This window comes from Cetorhinus maximus, chromosome 8, assembly GCF_964194155.1.
Source record: "Cetorhinus maximus chromosome 8, sCetMax3.hap1.1, whole genome shotgun sequence".
NCBI classification, from domain to species: Eukaryota; Metazoa; Chordata; class Chondrichthyes; order Lamniformes; family Cetorhinidae; genus Cetorhinus; species Cetorhinus maximus.
The window spans coordinates 79,900,179-79,924,591 of record NC_135886.1 but is presented as its reverse complement, the minus strand read 5'-3'; the positions used below and the strand labels follow the sequence as shown (position 1 = coordinate 79,924,591).

At 43.4% G+C, this 24,413-nt stretch overlaps 2 protein-coding genes across 3 annotated transcripts in view; one reads left to right on the top strand and one right to left on the bottom strand.

The window, feature by feature from the left end:
• LOC144683763 (endothelin receptor type B-like) overlaps positions 1-6,370 on the top strand; it is a 50,399-nt gene extending 44,029 nt beyond the window's left edge. For both annotated transcript variants that reach the window (XM_078547132.1, XM_078547133.1), the window contains exons 7-8: positions 1,473-1,581; positions 3,290-6,370. In XM_078547132.1, the coding sequence (XP_078403258.1) occupies positions 1,473-1,581; positions 3,290-3,436 (256 nt within the window). In that variant the 3' untranslated portion in view covers positions 3,437-6,370. The remainder of the gene's footprint in view (positions 1-1,472; positions 1,582-3,289) is intronic.
• The window catches only part of polr1d (RNA polymerase I and III subunit D), a 35,312-nt gene continuing 16,861 nt past the window's right edge, over positions 5,963-24,413 (bottom strand). The window contains exons 3-5 of the mRNA XM_078547134.1: positions 21,104-21,180; positions 16,916-16,998; positions 5,963-6,094 (exon numbers count right to left, since the gene is read on the bottom strand). Of these exons, the coding sequence (XP_078403260.1) occupies positions 6,035-6,094; positions 16,916-16,998; positions 21,104-21,180 (220 nt within the window). The 3' untranslated portion in view covers positions 5,963-6,034. The remainder of the gene's footprint in view (positions 6,095-16,915; positions 16,999-21,103; positions 21,181-24,413) is intronic.

The window sequence follows — 24,413 nt, the reverse complement described above, 5'->3', positions numbered from 1 at the left end:
TAGTTTACTGCAAAGAAAACTGAGAATATTAAACTGGTAAATAAAATGGGACAAAAAAATCTGTGAACATTGAAAATTTTTCAAGCTTGACTGAAGGGGTGCTTGTGAGCTTCAGAAGCAAATATTCTGAGGCCATGGACCACAGTCTGACAGCTAAGAGGGAATTGCACTTGCTAATGCCCTCCAGCACTGACCCCAGTAATGTTTGTGAGAGCTCCCCATTTACATGACTCCATTAGCCTCAAACTCCATTGGTGCCCGTGCCAAAGTGCATCTGAGGTGACCACCTTCCTGATGCTGCCAAACTCATTTAGTTAAATCAGTGTAACAGTAACATGTCTTTACATATATTACCACAAAATGAAAATGCCATGTTTCCCTACATTAATGGATTATCATGCTAGACTTAAAATAACTCCCAACTACATCTCCTGCATTCAAAATTTCACACAGCCTTGGCTGGACCTAACTGCCTGTTTGTCTGTGTTTCTGTCCCTGTTTTTTATCTCCTCCCAACCAGAACCTAAGGTCAGGAATTTACCAGTCCATTGCATCTGCAGATTACTGACATGGGCTAACAATTTGTTTATTGTTTACAAACATTGGAAGAACAAACTCAATGTCTAATGTAAGAGCATATTAGGCATAGGCACAGAGTAGGTTTTTCCACATCCAATAAAATAGGAAGACAATGCTTAATATACACCACACAATGGCAGTAGCAATCATATTATCTGCTGTACTCAGTTAGCTGTCATGTCTACTCCATCTACATGTCTGAGAGATCAGGGCACTTGTGTTGTCTCAAACAGTTTAGGTACAATAGAAACATGGCAATGCACCTCTTTAAGGCAAGTACATCAAACTTTATGGCAGCAGTTTCCAAGTCAAATTCAACATTCAATTCTTCAAGTGAACTTATGTAGCACATGTCCAGCGAAGCAATGGACAATAAAGCTCTAGTGAGACAACATTTGAAATTATTGTGGCCACGTTCTTGCAGAAAAATAGAAACATTAGATAATTCAAATTCTTAAATCAATAAGCCAAGAGCAGCAAAAGCAACTCAATTTTTCCCCATGAAAGATATTAAGTAGATAGGAAAGTTGGGATTGGGGCGGAATGATGAATCTTATGTTGTATACATGCAGCCATTAAGATTTGCAAAAGGATTATCCCATAATAAATTAATTTCAGACTTTTACAACTGCCAAAGAGGTCTTCATTCAATCCTTTTAAAGTTCATTGAACTCACTTCCTGGATTGAAAAAGAGTAGGTTAATAGTATCTGACTATAATTTCATTAATTAGAAAACAGTTAGTGAATAAATAAATAAAACAGGTAGCTATGCAGAGAAAGCCCACGGCCACCTACTACAATGTGCTAGGAAAATAAAAAGATGTTCAATTGTTAACAAGAAAAGGGGACTTTAACTTATGACACAATTGATTTTTATGCTGTTTCTGTTCAGTTTTCTTCTGGTACTGGATTATATTGGAATTAATATGGCTTCTCTCAACTCCTGCATAAACCCAGTGGCGTTGTATTTCGTCAGTCAAAAATTCAAGAACTGCTTCAAGGTAAATTGAATTTTGAAAAAAAATGTACAAAAAGTTTTTAAATTTCATGTTATTTTCTTTTCTATGCAGTTTCTTTCATTACATGCCGTCCTTCAAGAGGATGGCAGATTCCAGCTTGAAAGCTCTGCAACCAGATACATGAATGCATGTGACAGGACCTCCCTTCACTGGAAGTGTTCAGAATCCATTCAGCAGTTCAAATGAAATCAGGAACTTTTTTTTTTAATAGGACAGTTAATATTTGCTGTGGTACAGCACACCTGACATATATCACAATGAAAGTGGTTCATATTTGACCTTGAGAATGAAGATGGCCTTCGTGGATGAATTTGACACTTTGGCTTAAGTCAAAAACACGGATTTCAGATTGCAATTCCTTCTCTCACATCAAGGAAAATCTGCCTGCTCATACATTCCATCACCTTCACCCACCCTACCACCCTTCCCCTCACCAAACCACTGATCAATGGCACACTCTTATTGCTAAGTCAGACTTTTGTCTCTCCTAATCATCCGACATCAATTTATCCATTAAGCACCTCAACATCTTCCACTCAAAATTTTTGTCATATACAGCCTTCCAAGCTCCAGGCTGACTCTCAATGAAATGTCCTCCCTTTGCCTCTGCATCAAAACAACTCCTCAGTCTTGGTGATTTCAACTTCTACCTTAATTTCCCTTGTCTGGTCTCCTCCGTTCTTACCTCTTAACTTTGCTTATTTTTGCTCTGCATATAACTTATGCATCCTCAACACAGCCACACCCTGATCTCACGATCTCCTGATCTCTGTTTCCCAGATCTCAAGGCCATTTTCTGTCCACTTCCTCAGCTCCATTTACACCCACATCTTCCTCCCTTACCACAATCCTGGAAAACAATTCTGCCACTTGCTCAATCAATAATTCATTTCAACCTGCTCACCCCATAACCGCTGCCGTCATTCACTTATCAAACTACCCTCACCTTCAACCCTCCATAAATTCCAACTTGTTCAAAACTCAACCATCTATAATTCTGTACCACTTATCTCTCTCTCTCTTCAGACAGTGACCTACGTTGGCTCCCTTTTATCCAAGGTATTGTTTAAAATGCTCATTCTTATTGTCAAATCCATATCTTGGAAACCCCTTGCAATTGTATAATTCCCTCCTATATTCTGCAGTGCTCCAACTCTAGCCTTTAGTGCACCCTCCCCACTCTTCATGCCACCACAGGTGGCAGAGCCTTGTCAAATTGGCCCTACTCTTTTGAACTTCTTTCCCAAACTCGTCTATGCCTCCACTGCTCTCCATCTGTGAACACCTTCTCAGAGTGTAAATTTTCAGCTAAGTCACCTCTCCCAGTCTCCCCGTCTATGGCTGAATTCATAGCCTTACTCTCTGTCAAATGTTTTAAAGAATTTTCTACATTAATGGTGCTATATAAATACAAGTTATTACCAAGTGCAAATTAGACTGATTCCCTAGTGAACAATTTCTAAAATCACCTAAGCCCTTAAGAGATAATTTTAAGATGTCTCTCTGAAGAGAATAGCAGATGTCTGAGGACATGGCACCTGCTTTTTGGGTAATGACAGCAGGAAAATACAGAGAAAATTAAATCCAAAATACAGTATTAAATCTTTTTAAATTGGTCTTTGCCTAGATTAGAATGTGAAGATTGCGTCTGTTAATTTCCTACTAATTTGTTTTCCTATTTACCATTCAGTCCTGCTTGTGTTGCTGGTGTCAGCGGCCAGCTCTGAGTACACCAATGGACGAGAGAATGGCTGTTGTCAAGTGGAAAGCCAATGGCCATGCAAATGGTCTGGATCGGAGCAGCTCACGCTTCAGTAACAAGTACAGTTCATCGTGAACTTTTTTTAAAAAGTAGGAAAGCACTTCCTGGCTCTCCACTGCCACATAAATCGGTCTCATATCTGAACTCTCTTACATTATATTTTGGAAAATCCAAAGCAGATGTTTATCTGCACAATCCAAGTCTTTGAATATTTTCAGTAACGAGAAAAGCAAATGTTTTCTCTTGGGATCCCTACATTTCAGTATCAAAGTACATCTTTCATTCATCTGCCACTTAAATGATTACTTGCCAAAGAGGACATCAAACTAAAATATGAATAGTTATCCTACTGGCCAGAAACTTGCTTGGAATGACAAGAAACTGAAAATCAGCTTCATTTTAGTAAAGATTTCTAACCATAAAGAGTTTAAGGAGTGCCAAATTTCCAAGAAATCATAGAGATATGCAACTGCAACTATGCACCAATCCCTTGGGAGAGGTCTTGCCCCTGGTAGGCATGCCCACTTTATAAGTGAAACCTTTCTAATGGCTACCTGTAAGGATATGCGCACATAATTTTCTGCACCAGATTATTATTACTTTGTTCATAGAATTCTCAATTAAATCTCCTCTGAATCTGTAACAATATTAATAAAGACTTATGCTCCAGAACTAGCCGCGCCCCTAGCCAAGCTATTCCAGTACAGCTACAGCACTGGCATCTACCCGATAATGTGGAAAATTGCCCAGGTCTGGCCTGTCCAGATAAATCAGAACAATTCAAATCAGCCAATTAATGCCCCATGAGCTGCCTCTCGATCATTAGCAAAGTGATGGAAGATGTTGTTAACAGTGCTACCATGCAGCACTTACACAGCAATAACCTGCTCACTAATTCTCTGTTTGGGTTCCGCCAGGGTCACTTGGCTCCTGACCTCATTACAGCCTTAGGCCAAACAATTCCAAAACGGCTGAACTCAAGAGGGAAGGTGAGAGTGATTGCCCTTGACATCAAGGCAGCATTTGACCCAATGTGGCATAGAGGAGCCCTGACAAAATTGAAGTCAATGCGAATCAGGGGAAAACTCTCCAGTAGTTGGAGTCATACCTAGCACAAAGGAGGATGATTGCGGTTGTTGGATGCCAATCATCTCAGTTCCAGGATATTACTGCAGGAATTCCTCAAGGTCCTAGGCCCAAACATCTTCAGCTGCTTCATCAATGACCTTCCCGCCATCATAAGGTCTGAAATGGGGATGTTCGCTGATGATTGCACAATGTTCAGCATCATTTGCAACTCCTCAGATACTCAAGCAGTCCGTATCCATAGCAACAAGACCTGGACAACCTTCAGGCTTGGGTTGATAAGTGGCGAGTAACATTCGCGCCACACAAATGCCAGGCAATGACCATCTCCAACAAGAGAATCTAACCATCACCCCTTGACATACAATTGCATTACCATTGCTGAGTCCCCCATTATCAACATCCTGGGGGTTACCATTGACCAGAAACTTAACTAGACCAGCCATATATATGCTGTTCCGTCACTAATGCTGGATCACAATCCTGGAACTCCCTTCCTAACAGCATGTAGGTGTACCTGCATCGGATGGACTGTGGTGGTTCATGAAGGCAGCTTACTACCACCTTGTCGAGGGCAAATTTTGGATAAATTTCTTGGATTGAAGCGAAAAAAAGCCTGTAAAAGTTCAGTATTGCACATTCTTAAATACTGAAGCTAACTTATATAGTTAGCAGGCACCAGGAAAACCATATACGCAGCTGTGCTACTTCCGCAAGGGGGCATGTCAATTAGAAGTGGAAAAGAAAGAGTTTAAAGTGGTACCTGGAACAGGTAATAGTCAAAGGCCATTGCTCACAATTAAATTCAATTTTATCCACATTAACCTGAATTTGTTAATTATTTTTGTTAAGCCAGTTCTTATGATCAATAATTTGCTTTAATTTTGAAAAATGCATATCTAATTATAGAGACTGTAGTAGTACAGACACAGTGTATTATTGATGCAATGAAAGAGGGACTCATTTTGTACCATCCCAAACACCAAGAGAAAGCATGGGCGGGATTTTCCCACCCCTCCCGCTGGCCCGCCGCACCAGGGCTGGGAAACCCCAGCCCATATTTTAACATCCAAACATTTTTTGACCTAAGAAAGATGGCTATTTTTCACTCAGCGTCTTCTTATTCTAAGGTGGTTATGGACTACCTATTGTTGCCAGTGCTGTATGCCACTAACTGGCCGACAGTGACCTTGCTTAGTGATTAAGGTACACAAACACAAAAATCCTCTTACATCTGCCAACATACATTGCATGTCTGTTGTATGTTTATAAGGAGCTGGGGACTAACAGGAAATATACAGCAGAGAAAAGGGAAAAGCCAAATACAAGTAAATATAATCTTGAGTGGGACTTACTATGTATTTTGAATTGCAGACTTAGCTGCTTGAGTTAAAGCAAGAGAAGGTCAACCTGGAAAACTAAACATTTATTTACTTTGCATCCAGAGAATCAGCTGCATCCAATTGGTGTGGGTGGAATTCCATGAGGGTTATTTTAAACCATCAAACTAACTCATTCCAATTTTAAAAAATTTGTTTAATTTTCAAAATATATAAAATGTACAGTATTACACATGCATGTGCCTTATCACAATTGATCCATTGCTTCTTCCTGCTTATGCTGCTCTTTATATTCCTTCATACTGACCTGAAAGAAGAAATTAATCAGAATCAGCATGTGACAATCAGACAGAATACGCTGTAACAAGCTGACAGTCCTGTGAAAGTATATCTTTGTACTGATGCATTCAAACTGAGATGAATAATCACTTCCTAATTGATGCAGTTAAAAGATATGTTCTGACACTGTGTAGGTATTGCAAATACACTCATAGTTCAACTATTAGTGGTTAGTCTACATGTACACCTTTCACTATGTACTGTATTTTCAATGTCAATTTAATAAAATAAGCTTTTACTTCAATTTGAGAGATTTATTGTGGCAATTTTTGATTATATCTCACTGAAAAACAGAGGGTGGGAATTCAGATAATTTGCACCATTTTCTGGGTGCTAGGAGTGCCCTTATTGCTCTGGGATAGGTGGAATATATGAGTAGGAGGATTAGGTATGAGGATACCATCAACTTCAGGATTTCAGCCCCACCCTCAGCAATGGCCATCTCAATAATGGCCAACACTGCACAGGGATTAGGACATGCAAGTGCATCTATCCCCCACAGATAACTTCTGCTGCCTCCAGTTGTGCGACATCACATCCCGCAAGGTAGAGAGGAGTGCAGGTATTGTGCAATCTATTCAGATTATGTGGCTGTCATGGTTGAATAGCTGGCAGTGTGTTTAACTTGTGAGATGTGAATGCAGGGCTTGCAGCAGCACTAAGGGCAAAATTTTACATCCCGCAGGCATAAAATGGCGTCAGGTGAGCGTCCCAACGTTATTGCACACTCGCACAACATTTCGGTTGGTAGGTGCAAGCAGGTGCCGGAGCAGCACCTGCCATTAATTAAGAGGCCACTTAAGGCCATTAAAAAGACAATTGACGCCAATTTTTCGTTGCCCATGCGATTTTGCACTCATCGCACAGGCAAAACAGGCAGGCGGACAGCCGACATTTTCAAAAACCCCATCCACAGGCGGGATAAAAGGGGTGAGCAGCATTGCCAGTGTCAGTAGTGGGGATTTTGGTACATAGTTTGCTGCTGGTGACTTATTGGTACTTGGCAAGTGGCACTTCATCTCTGTTCGGAGTTTCATTCTTACCATTTCCAGGCTTCATTTCAGGACTCCTTGGTGTCTCCAAAGCCCCCAGAAGATTCAGACTGTGTGGACCCTTCCAGGTATCAGACAGCCTTCTGTTACCCTGGTAATGGGGATTGTCTTCACCCCTGGTGGCATCTCCTCTGAGGAGGAACAGAAGGGCAGAAGGGAGAGGAGACCAGGTGTCCCTGTGCAGCTCCCATGGGAGCAACCAGTAGGAGAGTTGCAGGCACAAGGGGTGCAGGCTAGCAGGAAGTCTAAGGCATAAGGGGCCACAGATCCTGCTGCCAGGATTTACGGGCGGCGATGCAGCTACCTCAATATGTCTGAGGTGCAATGCTGAAGGAAGCTCCACCTCTCAAGGGAGACAATGACCTCCGTTTGTCAGATGATTGGGCCTGGGATCAGCTCCGACTGTGTGGGTGGACACCCTATGTCAGTGGCTCTGAAGGTCACAGTGGCCCTCAACTCCTACACATCCAGCTCTTTCCAGGGATCAGTGGGAGATCTGTATGGAGTATCCCAATCAGCTGTCCACAGTTGCATCAAGCTGGTAACAGGAGCCTTGTTCAGGTGGGTACTGACCTTTATTCTTTACCATACAGACGAGGCCAGCTAGGCTGAGTGACCCAGAGGCTCTGTAGCGATGGCTGGGTTCCCCCACATCGAGGATGAAATCGACTACAAACTTGCCCATCAAGGCGCCAGCGGGTCAGCCGGGTGCCTTTGTCAACAGGAAGGGTTCCATCCATGAACGTGCAGATAGTTTGTGACCACAGGATGCAGATTCTGCAAGTCTGTGCAAGGTACCCTGGCAGCTCCCATGACACTTATATCTTAAGACACTCCCATGTGCCGAGGCTCTTCAGTGCTCCAGCCCAACTGGGTGCATGGCTGCTGGGTGACAAGAGCTATCCACTGAAGAGGTGGCTCATGATGCCTCTCTACCACTCAAGAACAGAGGCAGAGAAGTGTTACAATAGGAATCATGCCTCCACAAGGGCGGTGATAAAGAGGACCATAGGTCTTCTCAAGATGTGCTTCCAATGCCTGGACTGTTCAGGGGGTGCACTACAATACACCCCCAGAGCGGGTGTCACTGATAGTGGTTGCATGCTGCGCTCTCCACAATCTGGCACTGGCAAGATGGGACCCACTGGAGGAAGAGGATCTTGACGTAGCTGCACAGGCCACAGGTGATGAGTCCAGTAATGAGTCAGAAGAGGAGCACAGTGAGGAGAACACTGAGGGCATGGAGGCACCTCCAGAGAGGCTGGAACACCTTGATCCAATGGTCCTTCAGCTAGGCTACCAAAGATCAGCTTCAACCGCGTGCCAGGGCTGCCGCCTCCACCCCGGATGCCTGAAATGATGCTTTCATTTGAACCCAAAGTTCACTCAGTGCCTGTGCAATAAAGTTTAAAGCCACTCATGTCCAGCATTACATACTGGCACCAAAAAAATAAAAAGGTGAAGCAGACTCAGGCCATTACAACAAAAACAAAATTTATCTCAATTTGACAATCCAAAACCATTTACATAACCTTCTCTGGTCTTCGTTCCCAGGCCAGTAAAGATAAACCAAACATAAATGGAAGAGAAAATCATCAGCGAACTGTACCTCTTGTGCTCACGGTGCCTTTAACTTATGTTTCCGAGCGTTACGTCTTGGTGCCCCCACTTTGTTGCAGACAGCCTGCTGACTCTGCTGTCTTGTAGGCCTTGATGACCTTGGTGGCTGTCCTCTGGCCTCGCCTGGGAGGGAGCGGCCAGTGCCACAGTTGGCATCTCCCCAGTCGCCGCAGCCTCATCAGATGTGATGGTCACTGGCAGAGGGGCGGAGGAGCTGCTGCCGTCATCATGAGTGCCTGAGAAGAGCCCACAGAGACGAGAAACAGCTCGTGTGCCAACGTGAGGTCACTCTAGACCTCCCTGCTCACCACTGATGTACGGGCACTTAGCTGGGATACTGGGCGCCTGATCCATCTCCCACACTGGGACAGACCACCTGAGGTCATTGCTTGTGTGAGGGCTTGCAGGTCCGAGCGCAACCTCAGGAACCCCCGATTCTGTCCCTGGAGTTGCCTCTTCATGAGAGTCGCACTTTCTCAATGGAGGAGGTAGTCCGCCTGGCCATGAGGGTCAACGCAGTGCTCGCGCTCCGCATGGACTCCTCCACAACAGAGGCCATTGTACGCAGATCCTCACGGATCTCTGCCCCATCCCACACGTCTCGCTGGACATCCAGCATCTACAGCCTAATGGACAACTCCAGAAGCTCATCATATACCTTCGACTGAGCATTGTCCTGGTCCCCAGCAGTCCTCCGACTGCCGGTGCCCTAGGCACTCTCTGCCTCTGCCTCCACCTCAAGCGAGTGTGAAGTGCCCTCACCAATGTACACCGACATTCTAGTTGCCGATCTAATGCCCACCGAGGTGCTGGTATCTGCGTTGGTGCCTGCTTCAGAGAGCGGGAGTGATGCAAGTGAAGCCCAGTGGTCCTCCAGCTTCAGGGGTGGCCCTTTGGGGTCCACAGGGCGATTGAGTGCTGGCGAACCTAAAAGGCAGAAAAATGACACGTTATTAGTTAAAGTCACCACACTGTCACTGTGTATGCCACCCTGGTGAGACAATGGAGATTTGCATTATGGTGCAATGATCTTCTTTCAATGATCAATGGGGACTCCAGGTTCAAGGCTCCCATCAATGAAGGGACTACACTAGAAAGGTTGCACAATCCAAAACTCTCATCTCTGTGCACTGTGCTCTTACCTTCATCCGCTACCACCACCTCTCCATGCTCGGTTGCACAGGGGCTGTGCCGGCTCTCGAGCTCGAGGGCGTCCTGCTCGAACCTGCTGAGCAGCAGGAGGTTGAGCGAGCCTTCGCCTGTACGTGCCCTCTCTGTTTGGTTATGGCTCGTCTTCTCCTGAACGGACAGAGGAGCATTGATTAGTCCACTCTCCACCTGCAGCGCCATTGCAGCCTGGCCAACCCCAGCTGAAGAACACCTCACAGGGCACATCTGAGTCGTGTCCCTCGGGCCATAAGGCACTCAGTCCAAGCAGCCAGGGCTCACCTCCTTGGCCAGCTCCAATGTCATTGCAAGTTGGCGCTCAGGCTCCAGAACCTCTGAGGTCCATGGGGGGACGGCCACACCTTAACACTTCTGCACACTGACCCATGCCAACACGGTACTCACCCTTCCTGAGCGCAGGAGCTCATTGAACCACTTCCGGCACTGTACCCATGTGCGCTGCACCACGTCATGGCTGCTCACCAGTGCTGCCACCTCCTCCCATTCCCTCTCGGTGAGCTGCAGTGACCTCCTCCTTCCACCTCTGGGGACAAGGATGTCCATCCTGGCAACCACCTCATCCAGGAGAGTAGTGAGGCACTCATCCAAAAAGCGGGGGTCCGAGTGCCCACCCAACCTACCCTCTCGCCTGGCATCTCCAGCCGCACTCAACCCCATAACTTGAATGTTGAAGACGCAGAGGAGACGTTGTTTCATGACAGCCTTCCAGGGGCTGCCTGGGGCATTTTTAAACCAGCCACCAGGTCGCCATTGGACATGTCAGCCAACAGGTACACGCCCCCGCTTGCCCCTTCCTGACCAGAGACGAGCCACGTTTCACGGGCAGCGGACCATTTCCTGGCTGCTCCCGGGCCCACCCTCCTCGCCCGCTCAATGACTTCAAAATCCTGTCCTAAATGTGTGAGGATGAGGTGATATGGGTATCACATATGAGTCATGACTGATGAGAAAAAAGACCTGCATTTATATAGCGCCTTTCATGACTACAGACATCCCAAAGCTCTCTACAGTCAATGAAGTACTTTTGAAGTGTAGTCACTGGTGTGCACAGCAAACTCCCACAACAGCAACGTGATAATGGCCAGAAAATAAGTTTTTTGTGATGTTAATTAAGGGACAAATATTGGCCAGGGCACCTTGAATAAGACCCTCACTCTTCTTCGAAATAATGCCATGGGAACTTTTACATCCACCTGTGGAAGCCTCAACTTAATCAAATAAAATCAAGAAATCCCAAAGATGGTTTATAAATATGTAAAGGGAAAGAGGATAAACTAAGGAAAGATCAGGAGGCATGGTTCTTCATTAATACTTCAAATCTGTTTTCACAAAATGAAGGGACAAAGCAGATATTGTAGTTGAGGGGTACTATGAAATAGTGGATAAACATAACAAAAGTGGAAATATTAAGGTTTTTAGCATCCTTGAAATTGGATAAACCACCAGGCCTGGATGAATTGTATTCAAGAGCGCTAAGGGAAGAAATACTAGAAGCTCTGATCATCTGTTTCCAATCCTCTCTGCCTACCAACATGATGCTGGAGGACTGCTACCGTTATACTGTTGTTTAAAAAGGAAGAGATAGCCCAAGCAATTATAGGCTAATCAGGCTAACCTCAGTAATGGCAAATAATTGGAAAAAATTCTGAGAAATAATAAATTGTCATTTAGAGAGGTATGGATTATACAAGGAAAATCAGCATGGATTTGTTAAGGGAAGGTTCTGTCTGGCTAAATTGATTGAATTTTTGGATAAGGTAACAAGGATCAACGAGGGTAGTCTGGTTGATGTACTTGGGCTTTAGCAAGGTTTTTGATGAGTTCCCACATGGAAGACTGCTCAGAAAATTAAAAGTTGATAGGATCCAAGGAAAACTGACAAGTTGGGTCCAAAATTAGCTCAGTGGCAGGAAGCAAAGGGTTATTGTCAACAGATGTTTTTTGTGACTGTAAGGCTGTTTCAAGTGGGGTTCCGTAGGCCTTAGAACAGAGTCCCTTGCTGTTTGTTATATAGATCATCGATTCAAATTTAAGAAGTTTGCAGATTATACAAAAATTTCCTATATGGTTGATAATGAAGAACGTTGTAAACTGCAGGAAGATATTAACGGTCTGGTCAGGTGGGCACAAAATTGGTAAACAAAATTCAATCCAGAGAGCTGTGAGGTAATAAACTTGAGGACAACAAATAAGACAATGAAATATATAGTAAATATTAGGATTCTAAGTGCAGAGGAACAGAAGGAACTTGGAATGCATGTCCACAAATTCCTGAAAGTAGTAGGAAAAGACCTAGGATCACCGAGAGACCCAGGTCATAGGTGAGCAAAGGCGGAATGGGGGTCGCAGAGTAGGTGTCACTGGGTGGAGGTCACAGGAAGGAGGCGTCAGCAGCAAGGGCAAAGGAGTGGTTCTCAGCGGGGCCCCCTCCCCGATTCTGGGTCCCTCGATCAGGCATTGAGTGCCTTTGAATGAGGGATACCCCAAGGGAGCCCCTGAAAGTAGTAGGACAGCTAGATAAGGTGGTTAAGAAGGCACACAGGATACTTTTCTTTATTGGCTGAGGCCTAGCATATAAGAGCAGGGAGGTTATGATAGAACTGTATAAAACTAGTTAGACCACAGCTAATGTACTGCTTACAGTTCTGATCAGTGCATTATAGGAAAGATGATTGCGCTAGAGATGATACAGAGGAAATTTATGAAGATATTGCCAGGATTGAAGAATTTTAGCAATGATAAAGATTGGATAGGCTGAGATTGTTTTCTATGAAACAAAGGAGGCTGAAGGGAGATTTAATTTAGGTGTATAAAATTATGAAGGACCTATTTCCATTAACAGCAAGGTCAAAAAATGGGAGGGCATGGATTTAAAGTAATTGGTAGGAGAACCGCTGGGGATTTGAAGAGTAATTTTTTTTCACCCAGAGGCTGCTGAGGGTCTGGAATTCACTATGTGAGAAGATGGGAGAGGTAGAAACCCTCATCATGTTTAACAGCAACCTGTAGCCCTGTTGGTAACAACAAATCAAATGCATATTCAAGGGCTGGAAGGTGGAAGTAAACAGGATAGCTCTTTTTCAGGAAAGCCTATGATCACGCACATATGTGACTCCCATTGGTAAATGAATCAGCTTTAGTTGGTAGGTTATTCCAATCTGTACAGTTTCTATGAGCGGTATTTAATGCAGGTGACGGTGGTATCACCCGCTGGCTGGAGAGCTGGCCAGAGGCCCATGTCCCCTCCTTTGGGGAAGGCCCACCGGTAATAAGCGCCTCTCAGGCATTTAAGTGGCCAGCAGCGGGCTGTCCCTGGCATCAAGGGCCAGAGGGTGGAAATGCTGCCCCCAAAAGAGCTGCCAGTCGATCAGAGGCTGGCAGCTGTGTTTTGCAGGCAATGCCAGCCAGAGCGGTTGCAGCTGCGGCAATGTACCCAGGGAAGGCCTAGGGTCACCAGCGGACCAAGGTCATAAGTGAGTAAGGGCAGAATGGGGGTCACAGGGTAGGGATCAAAGGAGATGGGGGTTCAGCAGCAAGGGCAGAGAGGTGGCTCCAACTGGGCTGATGCCGGGTCCCTTGATCAGGCACTGAGTGGCTTTGAATGAAGGACCCTCCCTGGGAACCTGGAAACAAGCACAAAAGGGTTTGTTTTGCTGGTTTTCTGCATGGCGACTGCCCTGCCTACTGCTGGTTGAATACCATTGATTGTGCATTAATTGTCCACTTAATGTTCTTAATTGGCAGTGGGACTGGTAGGGAGTCCATGAACCTTCCGCCCCAGACTTAATCAGGGCAGTGGCAGGAAGGCAGCAGGGTCCCCGCCTGGTACCCTCCTGCCCGATTAAAAGCTCCCTCCAAACCCACTTCGGGGGAGGTCATTAAATTCCCCCCCACAGTACCTACCTTCATCTTTCTCCTTCCTGGACACTCATATGGGCTGAGGAAACCCCAGGCTGCTTGTCCTTGCACCTAACAACAGGAGTGCAGTATTCAGGCCTGCAGCTGTGATCTTGGCCACCAGGATTGGTGTGTTTAGTTGTCAGACGTTCCGGCAGGTTTTAAATCATCTTTGGAGGTTCTGTTGAAGAAGCCTTGGCAAATTTATGCAATGCATCTTGTAATGGTAAACACTACTGCTATGGTGCACCAGTGGTGGAGGGGGTGAACGTTTAAGGTGGTAGATAGGGTGCCAATCAAGTGGGCTGCTTTGTCCAGGATGGTGTTCAACTTCTGGGAGGAGTGTCGTTGAAGCAAGTGGAGAGTATTCCATCACACTCTTGATTTGTGTCTTGTAGATATTGGAAAGGCTTTGGGGAGTCAGGTGCTGAGTTGCTTGTCGCAGAATACTCAGCCTCTAACCTGTTCTTAAAGACACGGTAGCGACATAAGTTTCTGATCAAATAGTGACCCCCGGGATGTTGATGGTGGGAGAATTCAGTGATGGTACTGGGGATGTCAAGGGGAAATGATTACACTCTCTCTTGTTGAAGATGGTCTTTTCTTGATACTTTTTTCTTATCAGCCCAAGCCTGAATGTTGTCCATGGCGTGCCGCACGAAGGCATGGACTACGTCATTATTGAAGAAGTTACAAATGACACTGAACACTGTCCAGACATCAGTAAACATCTCCACTTCTGATCTCATGACGGAAGGGAGGTCATGATGAAGTAGTTGAAAACGGATGGGTCTAGACACTGCCCTGAGGAACTCCTGCAGCGATGTCCTGGGGCTGAAGTGATTAGCCTCCAGCAGTCACAACCATCTTCCTTTGTACTAGGTATGACTCCAGCCAGTGCAGGGTTTCCCTTCAATTCCCATTGACTTCAATTTTGCTCAGGGTCCTTGACGCCACATTTGGTCAAATGCTGCCTTGATGTCAAAGGCAGCCACTCTCCTTACTTCTGGAATTCACCTGTTCTGTCCATGTTTGGACCAAGGCTGTAGTGAGGTTTGGAGCCATGTGGCCCTTGCGGAACCCAAACTGAGCATCGGTGAGCAGGTTATTGTTGAGTAGGTGCCACCCAAAACACTGCCGACGACGTCTTCCATCACTTTGCTGATGTTTGAGAACAGACTAATGGGACGATAATTGGGCTCGACTGAATCTTTGAAATTTTGTTTTTTTTGTGGACAGGGTACTCCTGAGCAACTTTCGACTTTGTCAGGAAGATGCCAATGTTTTAGCTGTACTGAACAGCTTGGCTAGAGGCACGCTTGCTCTGGAGCACAAGTCTTCAGCATTACAACCGGGATGCTTTCAAAGCCCATAGTCTTTCCTGCATCCATTGCATTCAGATAGTTTCTCAAAAATGAATCTAAATGGTTAAAGACAGGCGTTTGTGATGGTGAAGACCTCAGGACAAGGCTGAGATAGATCATCCACTCAGCACTTCTGGTTGAAGATGGCTGCAAATGCTTCAGCTGTGCCAATTGCAGTCACATGCTGGAATCCACCATCCGTAAATTGTTCAGCCCTCCACCAACATTCACAATTGGATGTGGTAGGGCTGCAAAGCTTTGATCTGATCTGTTAGCTGTGGGATTGTTTAGCTCTTTTTAGAGTATACTGTTTCTGCTGCTCAGCATGTATGCAAGTTCTGAGTTATAGTTCACCAGGTTAGTCCCTCATTTTTAGGTACACCTGGTGCTGTTCCTGGCATGCTTTTCCACACTCATCATTGAGCCAGGGCTAGTTCTCTTGTTTGTTGGTAATGGTAGACTGAGGGATATGCCAGTTCATGAGGTTACAGATTGTGGTGAAATACAATTCTGCCCACAGTGCCTCATGGATGCTCAGTTTTGAGCTGCAAGATCTGTTCTAAATCTATCCCATTTACCACAGTGGTAATGCTACACACCATGATGGAGGGTGGCCTCAGTGTGAAGAAGAGACTTCATCTCCACAAAGGCTGTGAGGTAGTCACAATATTCTCATGGATTAGTGCATCTGTGACTGGTAGTTTGGTGAGGATGAGGTCAAATGGGTTTTTCCCTCATGCTGGTTCTCTCATCAACTGTCACAAGCCCAGTATAGTAGATATGCACTTCAGCAATCAGCCAGCTTGGTGATGGACATCAAAATCCTTCAATCAGTGTAGTCTATGCCCTTACTACCCTTAGTGTTTCTTCCATATGTTCAACATAGAGGAGTACAGATTCATCAATTGAGGGAGATCAGGGATTGGTAATCAGGAGTAGATTTCCTTGCCCTCATTTGACCCAGTACCATGAGACGTCATGAGATCCAGGATCAATGTTTAGGACTTCCAGGGTCACTCCCTTCTGACTTTACACCACTGTGCCGTCAGCTCTGGTGTGACAAGAATAGTGATGGAAGGCTCTGGGGCTTTGCCAGAAGATATGATTCTTTGAGTATGACAATGTCAGACTACTGTATACCTGGTCTGTTTCCCAATTTTAGCACAAATCCCCAGGTGTTAATGAGGAGGACTTTGCAGGATCATCTAGGCTGGGTGTACTTTTGTCACCTCCGATTCCTACGTTGATGCCCGGTTGTCCGCCCAGTTTTATTCTTATTAGACCTTTTTGTAGCAGATTGATATAACCAGCTAGCTCATTAGGCAATTTCAGAAGGCATTAAGAGTCAACCTCATTGCTGCGGTTCTGGAGTCACATATAGACCAGATGGGGTAAAGACAGTAAATCTCCTTCCCTGAAGGACAGTAATGAACCAGGTGGATTTTTCCAGTAATTTCAATGTCACCATTACTAATACTAGCTCAGTCTCTTTATACAGGAAAACTTCAGTCTTATACATATAGCCGCTGCAAGACAATGCTAACAACCAGTAATAGAAAAGCCTCAGGCATAATCAAATGATTTTGGATAATTTGCAGAATCTCATATTCACTGTTGCAGCCCTCTGCCAGGAAATCTCGGAAACAGTTTAGTGAATTTCAGACTCACTTCAAATGTATTCAGCACATGTTGACAGACAGTCATTAGTTCATTGAGACCTCTGCGAAAAGGTTCGACAGATGGAATTCCTCCTGGAAAATAATTCACAATAAATAGTAATTAACTCCATCAAGTCCACTGCAGCATTTCTGTTTCACATTTACAATATGTAACTCTAATTCACCATTTCCTACAGGCTCTTAGTAATTCAAATGTTTCTATGTTTTACAACCTTTCCATTCTGTTCACATACATCAACATTCCTGCAGACTTTTCCACAATTACAATATATGAATATATAGCTACAGTTTTATGGGCATTTGCAGCATTCCAGGGACACTTGTGCTGTGAGAGGCAGTGCTTATTGTTGTATTTTTCCACAACAGAAACTGCTTGATTAGATATATACCATTAGCAAAAAAAAAGTTTTTTCTTATAGGGTAATAGTCTAGAATACAGTGTTTTCACTCAGAAACAATAAACCTAGTTGAAGGGCCAGGGTACTTGCTCAGATACCAACAAGGTAGGTAGCACAAGGCAGTAGGAGTGAAAATCAGATGCAAGTATTCATTAGATTTTTTGATTGACCTGTGTGCCATCAGGATTACAGGCTTCAGCCAACAGAGCACAACAGTTCATGTCACTGTGCACTTTACAGCCATTTGTTCCTGGAAAAACTCAAAATCCAGAAGGGGGTGCAGAATTATTTTCTCAAATCTCTAGTCATAGATTTGCACAAAATGGTTCATGTTCCCTCAGAATAGATCTAGACACAGTTAGAGTTCAGGATGCTGTATTTCAATTCCTAATCCCACAGGGTGACTTTGACTGGACAAAATCCCAAAGATTTCTATTGGCTCAGGGAAAGAAAACCATTTAATTGATAACCTTGAATCCTTTCCAAATCATCAATCTTCCTCCCATGAAAGGTACAGAACATCTTCACGAAATGGAAAATAAATAATCACAGGCGAAAAGCTCAGGAGTAATTTGAGTTCAGTGAATGCAATGCAAGCATACAGTGCATTTGGCCCATTCTACGAGTATATATTGGCAAATGTAATAGTTTGCTTATAAAACAAAATAAGCCAGATTGCTTCCCAGCCCAATGCGCTTTCAGCCACGCAGGGTAGAAATTTAAAAAAAACAAGTTCCAAGCAGTCCTGTTTAATGTAGAATTCAATTGCTTTTGCAAAAGCTATTCAGCATCCTGATGTGGTGTAACGCACATCATCCTCACAAATGCAATCTTCTAACTCATTTGACTTCTCCAATATCTACACTAAAAAACAAACAGTAAGGAATAATTAATTTAGGCCTGCTTCATCTCTGAGATTGGGACAGAAACTGTTTTGCAGCCCTAAGATCTTTGCTTGCAGCAAGCTTCAATTTTGTGAGCCAGATACAGTGATAGAGGCTAGAATCGTGCGACAAATAACCCACTTCCTGACTCCCCAAAGCCTGTCCACCATCTACAAGGCACAAGTCAGGAGTGTGATGGAATACTCTCCACTTGCCTGGATGAGTGCAGCTCCCACAACACTCAAGAAGCTTGACACCGTCCAGGGCAAAGCAGCCCGCTTGATTGGCACCACATCCACAAACATTCACTCCCTCCACCACCAACGCACAGTAGCAACAGTGTGTACCTTCTACAAGATGCACTGCAGGAATTCACCAGGGCTCTGTCAACAGCACATTCCAAACCCATGACCAATACCATCTAGAAGGACAAGGGCAGCAGATAAATGGAACACCAGCACCTGGAAGTTCCCCTCCAAGGCGCTCACCATCCTGACTTGGGAATATATCGCCATCCCTTCACTGTTGCTGGGTCAAAATCCTGGAACTCCCTTCTTAACAGCGCTGTGGGTGTACTTACACCAAGAAGGCAACTCACCACCTTCTCAAGGCCAATTAGGGATGGGCAATAAATGCTGGCCCAGCCAGCGAAGGCCACATCTCATGAATGAATTTTTTAAAAATGTACATTTTAATACAAAAACAGCTAGGCACAGATGCATTCAGAGATGTGGTACTGAGTCAAACCAACAATGAAGTTAGCCAAAAATCAGCCAGGATGGAGGATTGATCCTGTGATCAATTGACTTCAGCATCCTTGGATTAAGAGAGAGAAAAGTGCTGTGTGCTCTATGTAAGTGAATGTGCAGATGTTAGGTGAGGATTAGAATAAAATAATCAGCTGCAACACCCTCCATGGTCAAATAAAAGTAACTGTCATTTTTATGGCCTCTTTAAAATAAAAAACAGCCTAAGATGGAAACAGAGAAATCACAGATGTGAAAGACAAGGGCTGATTGAAAGCCTGGTTGAAAAGGATAGGTTTTAAACAGGCAGGCCATGAAAGTACTTGAAAATGAGGACAGGCAAATGGTGAACTGGCATTTGTCAGCAAGGATGGACAAATGGACTTAGTGTAGGGCATGATATGAGAGGTAACATTTTGTACAAGTTGGAAGATGGGAAACCAGAAAGCAGGTCATTGGAATAATCAAGCCTAGAAGTTACAAAATAAAGGATAAGAGTTTTAGTGGCACGGGGGCTGAGATAGACATGTTGGAAGTAAGAAGTCAATGAAGGAAGGGGTGTCAGATTTGAATCTCAGATCAGGGTATAAAGGTTTTCCACCAAATGATTCAGCCTGACCAAGGGTCTGGGAAGGGAGAAAGAATCAGTAGAAAGGGAGCAGAGTTTATGCCAAAGTTGAAAATAATGACTTTGACCTTCTGATGTTAAGTTGGAGGCAGCTGTAGCTCATCCAGCAGTTGCTATCAAACATGTACTCTGACAGTACCAAATGGTCATGAAATGAAGCCTGATATAGGTGAGGTAGACTTGGTGCCATAAGCATGCAAATAAAAACTGACCACGTATCTATTGATGAGAGATAACATATCAATAGGAAGAGGAGGCAGCAAGCATGAAACCTTGGAAGACTTTTGAGATGACTCTACATTGGGAGGTTTAGAACCCATTGCTGGGGTTGCATTCACTGAATTCTAATACTGTAGAGTCGAGACAAGTGCCGATCCATTAGAGCTTGTCGATGGTAAAGTCATGATGGAAAAGTATGATTTGGCCAACTTATTTAAATACTACAAAGAGATCGAGGAGGGAATTAAGTGCCACAGTCACAGAAGATGTTTCGATGGCCAGTAATGTTACAGTGGACTGGATGGGTTCAAAAAAGCTGTAAGAGACAGAATGCAGCTAGGAGGCCAATGCTTTTGAGAACCTTAAGAGAGAAATGAATAGTTAGAAAAAGAAAGCTGCATGGAGAGAACGGATTGATTAAAGGGAGCAACAAAAACAATGTTACAATGGAAAGGGGATAACGCCTAAGGAAAGGAAGCCATTAATATCAGTTAGCAAGAGACAGAGTCGAATGGTCAGAAGATGAATTTCATGGAGGAAATGGGGAGAGGAGATAGGGTTGTTGGGAGAGAAACTGCAAAGTGACAGGGAATATGGGCTGGTGAGGCTGGAAGACACAGTGAAGAACAGGAGCACAGGCAAGTACACTGATAACCTCAATCTCAGAGATGAAGGAATCAGTGAATTCCCCACGCTTGGAAGTAAGGGTGAGGGGGTTTGAGGGGCTGGTTAGCTGTGAAGAAAAGGAATCTTAGATTGTTCTTGCCCTTCAGGATGAGTCTGGTATCCAAGTTCACGATGAATAAGGGCTAACAGGTAGGATACAATAGTGCTGCCAGTTCATGTTCAAACACACTCCAAGCATGAGCCTTTAGGAGAGATGAAGTAAGGTAGAAAATTAGAGGTTATAGAAAACTGAAATATTTGAGATCAGTAGAAATTAATACATACGTTTGTTAGAAATCCAGTCATGACAGTCAGCATGCTGTGGGCATCTTAGGCATTGGCATTGCAGGCTCTCCAGCAAAATATGTGATAGATTAATTAGTTGAGTGAATTTCTCAAATTCGCTAATCTTATGTGCTGAATGGCAATTTCTTTCCCTCCATATGTTTATCATAGAAACAGAAGCATACACTTGCTACATAGGCCACCAGTGTCACATATATGCACAACAACCTCACCAAAATCAATCACAGCAAGGAAATAAGACAAATATATGACATAAAACAAAAGAATAAGCAACTGTGAAAATTTCCTTAATCACTTAGAGAGATTCATAGAAACAAATACAGAAATTACCTCTTGTTTGAATTCTGAAGTTAATTTTGCTTTCTGAGGGATGAGTAATACTGTAGCCGCAAAATTCTACCTCTGGGCTGAGAAAAAGAAATTTGTATCAAAAAAATGGATATTAAAGATAAAACTACTATTTGCACCCAGACTATAAAACTACTCTGCAGTTTTCAAAGACCTTTCATTTCCAAAAGATAATTTATTGACATTGGTTTACGTAATCTTTGTCTTGTAACATAACACATGAAATTTCTGCAATCCATGAAAGGAAATACAGTGGAACCATTTTCTAGAGAGCCTACAGTGACCAAAGTAGAACAAGAGAAAGATATGAGCTGCAACGATGAGTAACAACCACTTCTCCTTCAATTTGGGGTTTCCTTATATAGATCCAGACTACTGGATGTTGCCACCTGACTCTTTCAAATTGCTATGCTCGACTAAAATGGTGTAGTTCAACTCAATAGATGTGGTAGAGCCAGATCTGTGGCGCTCCCTAAACTACAGACTAGGGATGTTGCTACAGTTCAATTTCTCTCTTTTACTAAACTGCAGCAACAGCTCCAAACTATTAATAGTTCGGAATGGAGACTGCAATTAAAAGTAAAAATGAACGAGTGTTGCATCAACAAATACTATCGACATGATTACTTGGCAACTCATTATCACAGTTACAGTCACAAAAAATGTGATGTTTTACAAACTGTAGCTAAAAGATATGTTTCGAAATTGGGACAAATTTTATCTATTTTATCTAACTGCAGGAAATACTGTGTTTCAGGTCAATCTAGAATGTTCATCATGGTGCACAGCTAGTTGCATCATGCAAAGGCTGACTTTGGAGGACAAGGTTAAAAAAGGTTGTGATTATAAGTCAGTGAAAGAATATAAGCTTTAAAGCCTTCATAGAACTAACTCCGTGAATTGCTTTTTGGTTTGAGTTATTTCTAAAAACATTGTTCACTCGTGTCCACGTTAGGAAGTTTATGTAGTTTTCAACCTATCTCTATCAGATACAGAATGGTCAAGGAAAGGAAATATATTAGGAATACGGTAAGTCCTTCCTTAACATCAACTCACTTAATGTTGTCTTGCCTCTTTCCCCATGCCAACTCCTGGCCTTGCCTTTCCCGGCCTTATCTGCCTCTTCCCAGGCTTGACGACTCCCAGCCTTGCCTCTCCCCTCCCTTGCCGACTCCAGGCTTTGCCTCCCCCAGCCTTAATTGCCTCCAACACCAACACCCCTCCCCCACTCCACCAACTCCCTTTGCCTCCCGGCCTCTGTTATTATCTGAATCCTCTGGGTCTTCAGTGTCTCCTAACTCCTGCTTCTGGCTCCTGCTCTCACATTAGTCCTAGACTCCATATTGTGGCTGAAGGTGGTAAGTGCAGGTATCTTCTAATTGCACCAACCAACTTCTGCCACTAGATGGAGCCTGGTCAATCTAAAGTACTGTATGCTAAGGTGAGTACAGTACTATAATTTTTTTTAAAGAATTGAATTTGTATATGATATTTATTTTATATTTAGTAATGTATTTTATTTTTCAAGCTATTTCAGCTAGGAATGCACAGTATCTTTCTCGGGGCGAGAAATGTCCAAAGGAACCCAACTCTGGCTTTAACATTGATTCCTATGGGAACCTATGATTCACTTAAAGTTGTTTCACTTCAAGTTGCGATTTTCAGGAAAGCAACCACAACTTTAATGAGGACTTTCTGTACAGTAACTGATGCATTGTAATTACTACAGGGTGTTTACAGGCAAATATCATTTGCAATCCACCCCAAATCTTCTCAGTCTTCTCTCCAATTGACAGTTTCTGTACCTAGCCCTATTGAATTCCTAATCATTTTAAATACCATGATCAGAACACCCCTCAACCTTCTACTTAAGGGATGTTAATGTAACCCATCCTTATAACTAAACCCTTTAAGACTTTGCATTATTCTGGCCAATCAGCACTGTACCCTTTCCAAGGCCAATACATCTTTCCTTAGGTTCAATGCCCAAAACTGACCACAGTACTCCAGATGAGGTCTGACCAAAGCTCTGTGCATCTAAGGCATCACTTCTTTACTTTTGAAGTGCAATCATTTTGAGGGAAAGTTCAACATTTGATTAACCCTTATTATTACTTTTTGTATCTTTGCACTTATTTTTACTGAATTGTGTACATGGACTCCTAAATCCTTTTGCTCTTCCACAGTTCCTAATCTATGACAAATAAGGTAATATTAGAATGTCTCCTCCCATCCAGTTATCTTTGTGCATTTCCTTGCTTAGTGTTACCTGCAAACTTGGATGAATGAATAGAGAGCTGTATATTCAGGTCATTCATGTATCTAGTGAAAAGATGAGCACCCAGTACAGATCCCTGGAGGACACCACTTATCACCTCCTATCCAAGAACAAACCCTTTTATCCATACTCTCTGTCTTCTACTTCCCAACCAATTACAAACTCTCTCTCCCACTGCACCAGTTCATTTTCACTGCACAGACCAGTGGCCTAACTTCATTTTTCTCCTGTAGCTACCTCTGCAAGGCCCATGATTCACTTTGTTCTCCTTAGCTCCTTATAACACCAAATTCAAAATTATCTATAGATAATCTTCTACAGATGGCAAAACAAAATGAGGAAGTAAAAGAAAATATAGCAGGGTAGCTAGAAATAAGAAAAATTAGAAAGACATTTTAGCTCTCTCTAGTATTCAATATGTCTTTGTACTGGTTCCTTCTGCATATGTGATGAATTAGTACTGTCATTATTATAATGATAGCATTAATTCTATAATAAAATTATAAATATAAATAAGCTCAATTCCCATTATCTGAAGATAAACAGTTGACATTCCAAGATTTGCAGTAACTTATGCCTCAAAACAATGTTTTACTCTTGTACTAAATACTGAATGTTATGTGGGGGCTTTCATGGCCCAGCTCCTTGCAGAATCGATACAACTATGCACTTTAGGGATCATCCCAACAACTTGAGAAAATGACCAGATTGGAAATTGTTGAGCCCTGGTTTAAGGCAGGATCGATACAAATGGTAAAAGAAGATAGACTGATTAGCCTTTCCTTAGTTCCAGATGGAACTTGTTTTCCTCTGGTAGCATATCATTCATTGGCTTCACATAAACATGTTCATATAGTACACAAAGGAATGTTGTCAGTCTGTTTATTTAAAAAGATTAATCAGTATATTAAAATATAATGCAAAAAAATGTGTGTGAAACACATTGACCAATAACCATCTTCTCAAGGCCTATTAGGGATGGGCAACAAATGCTGGTCTTGCCAGCGATGCTTA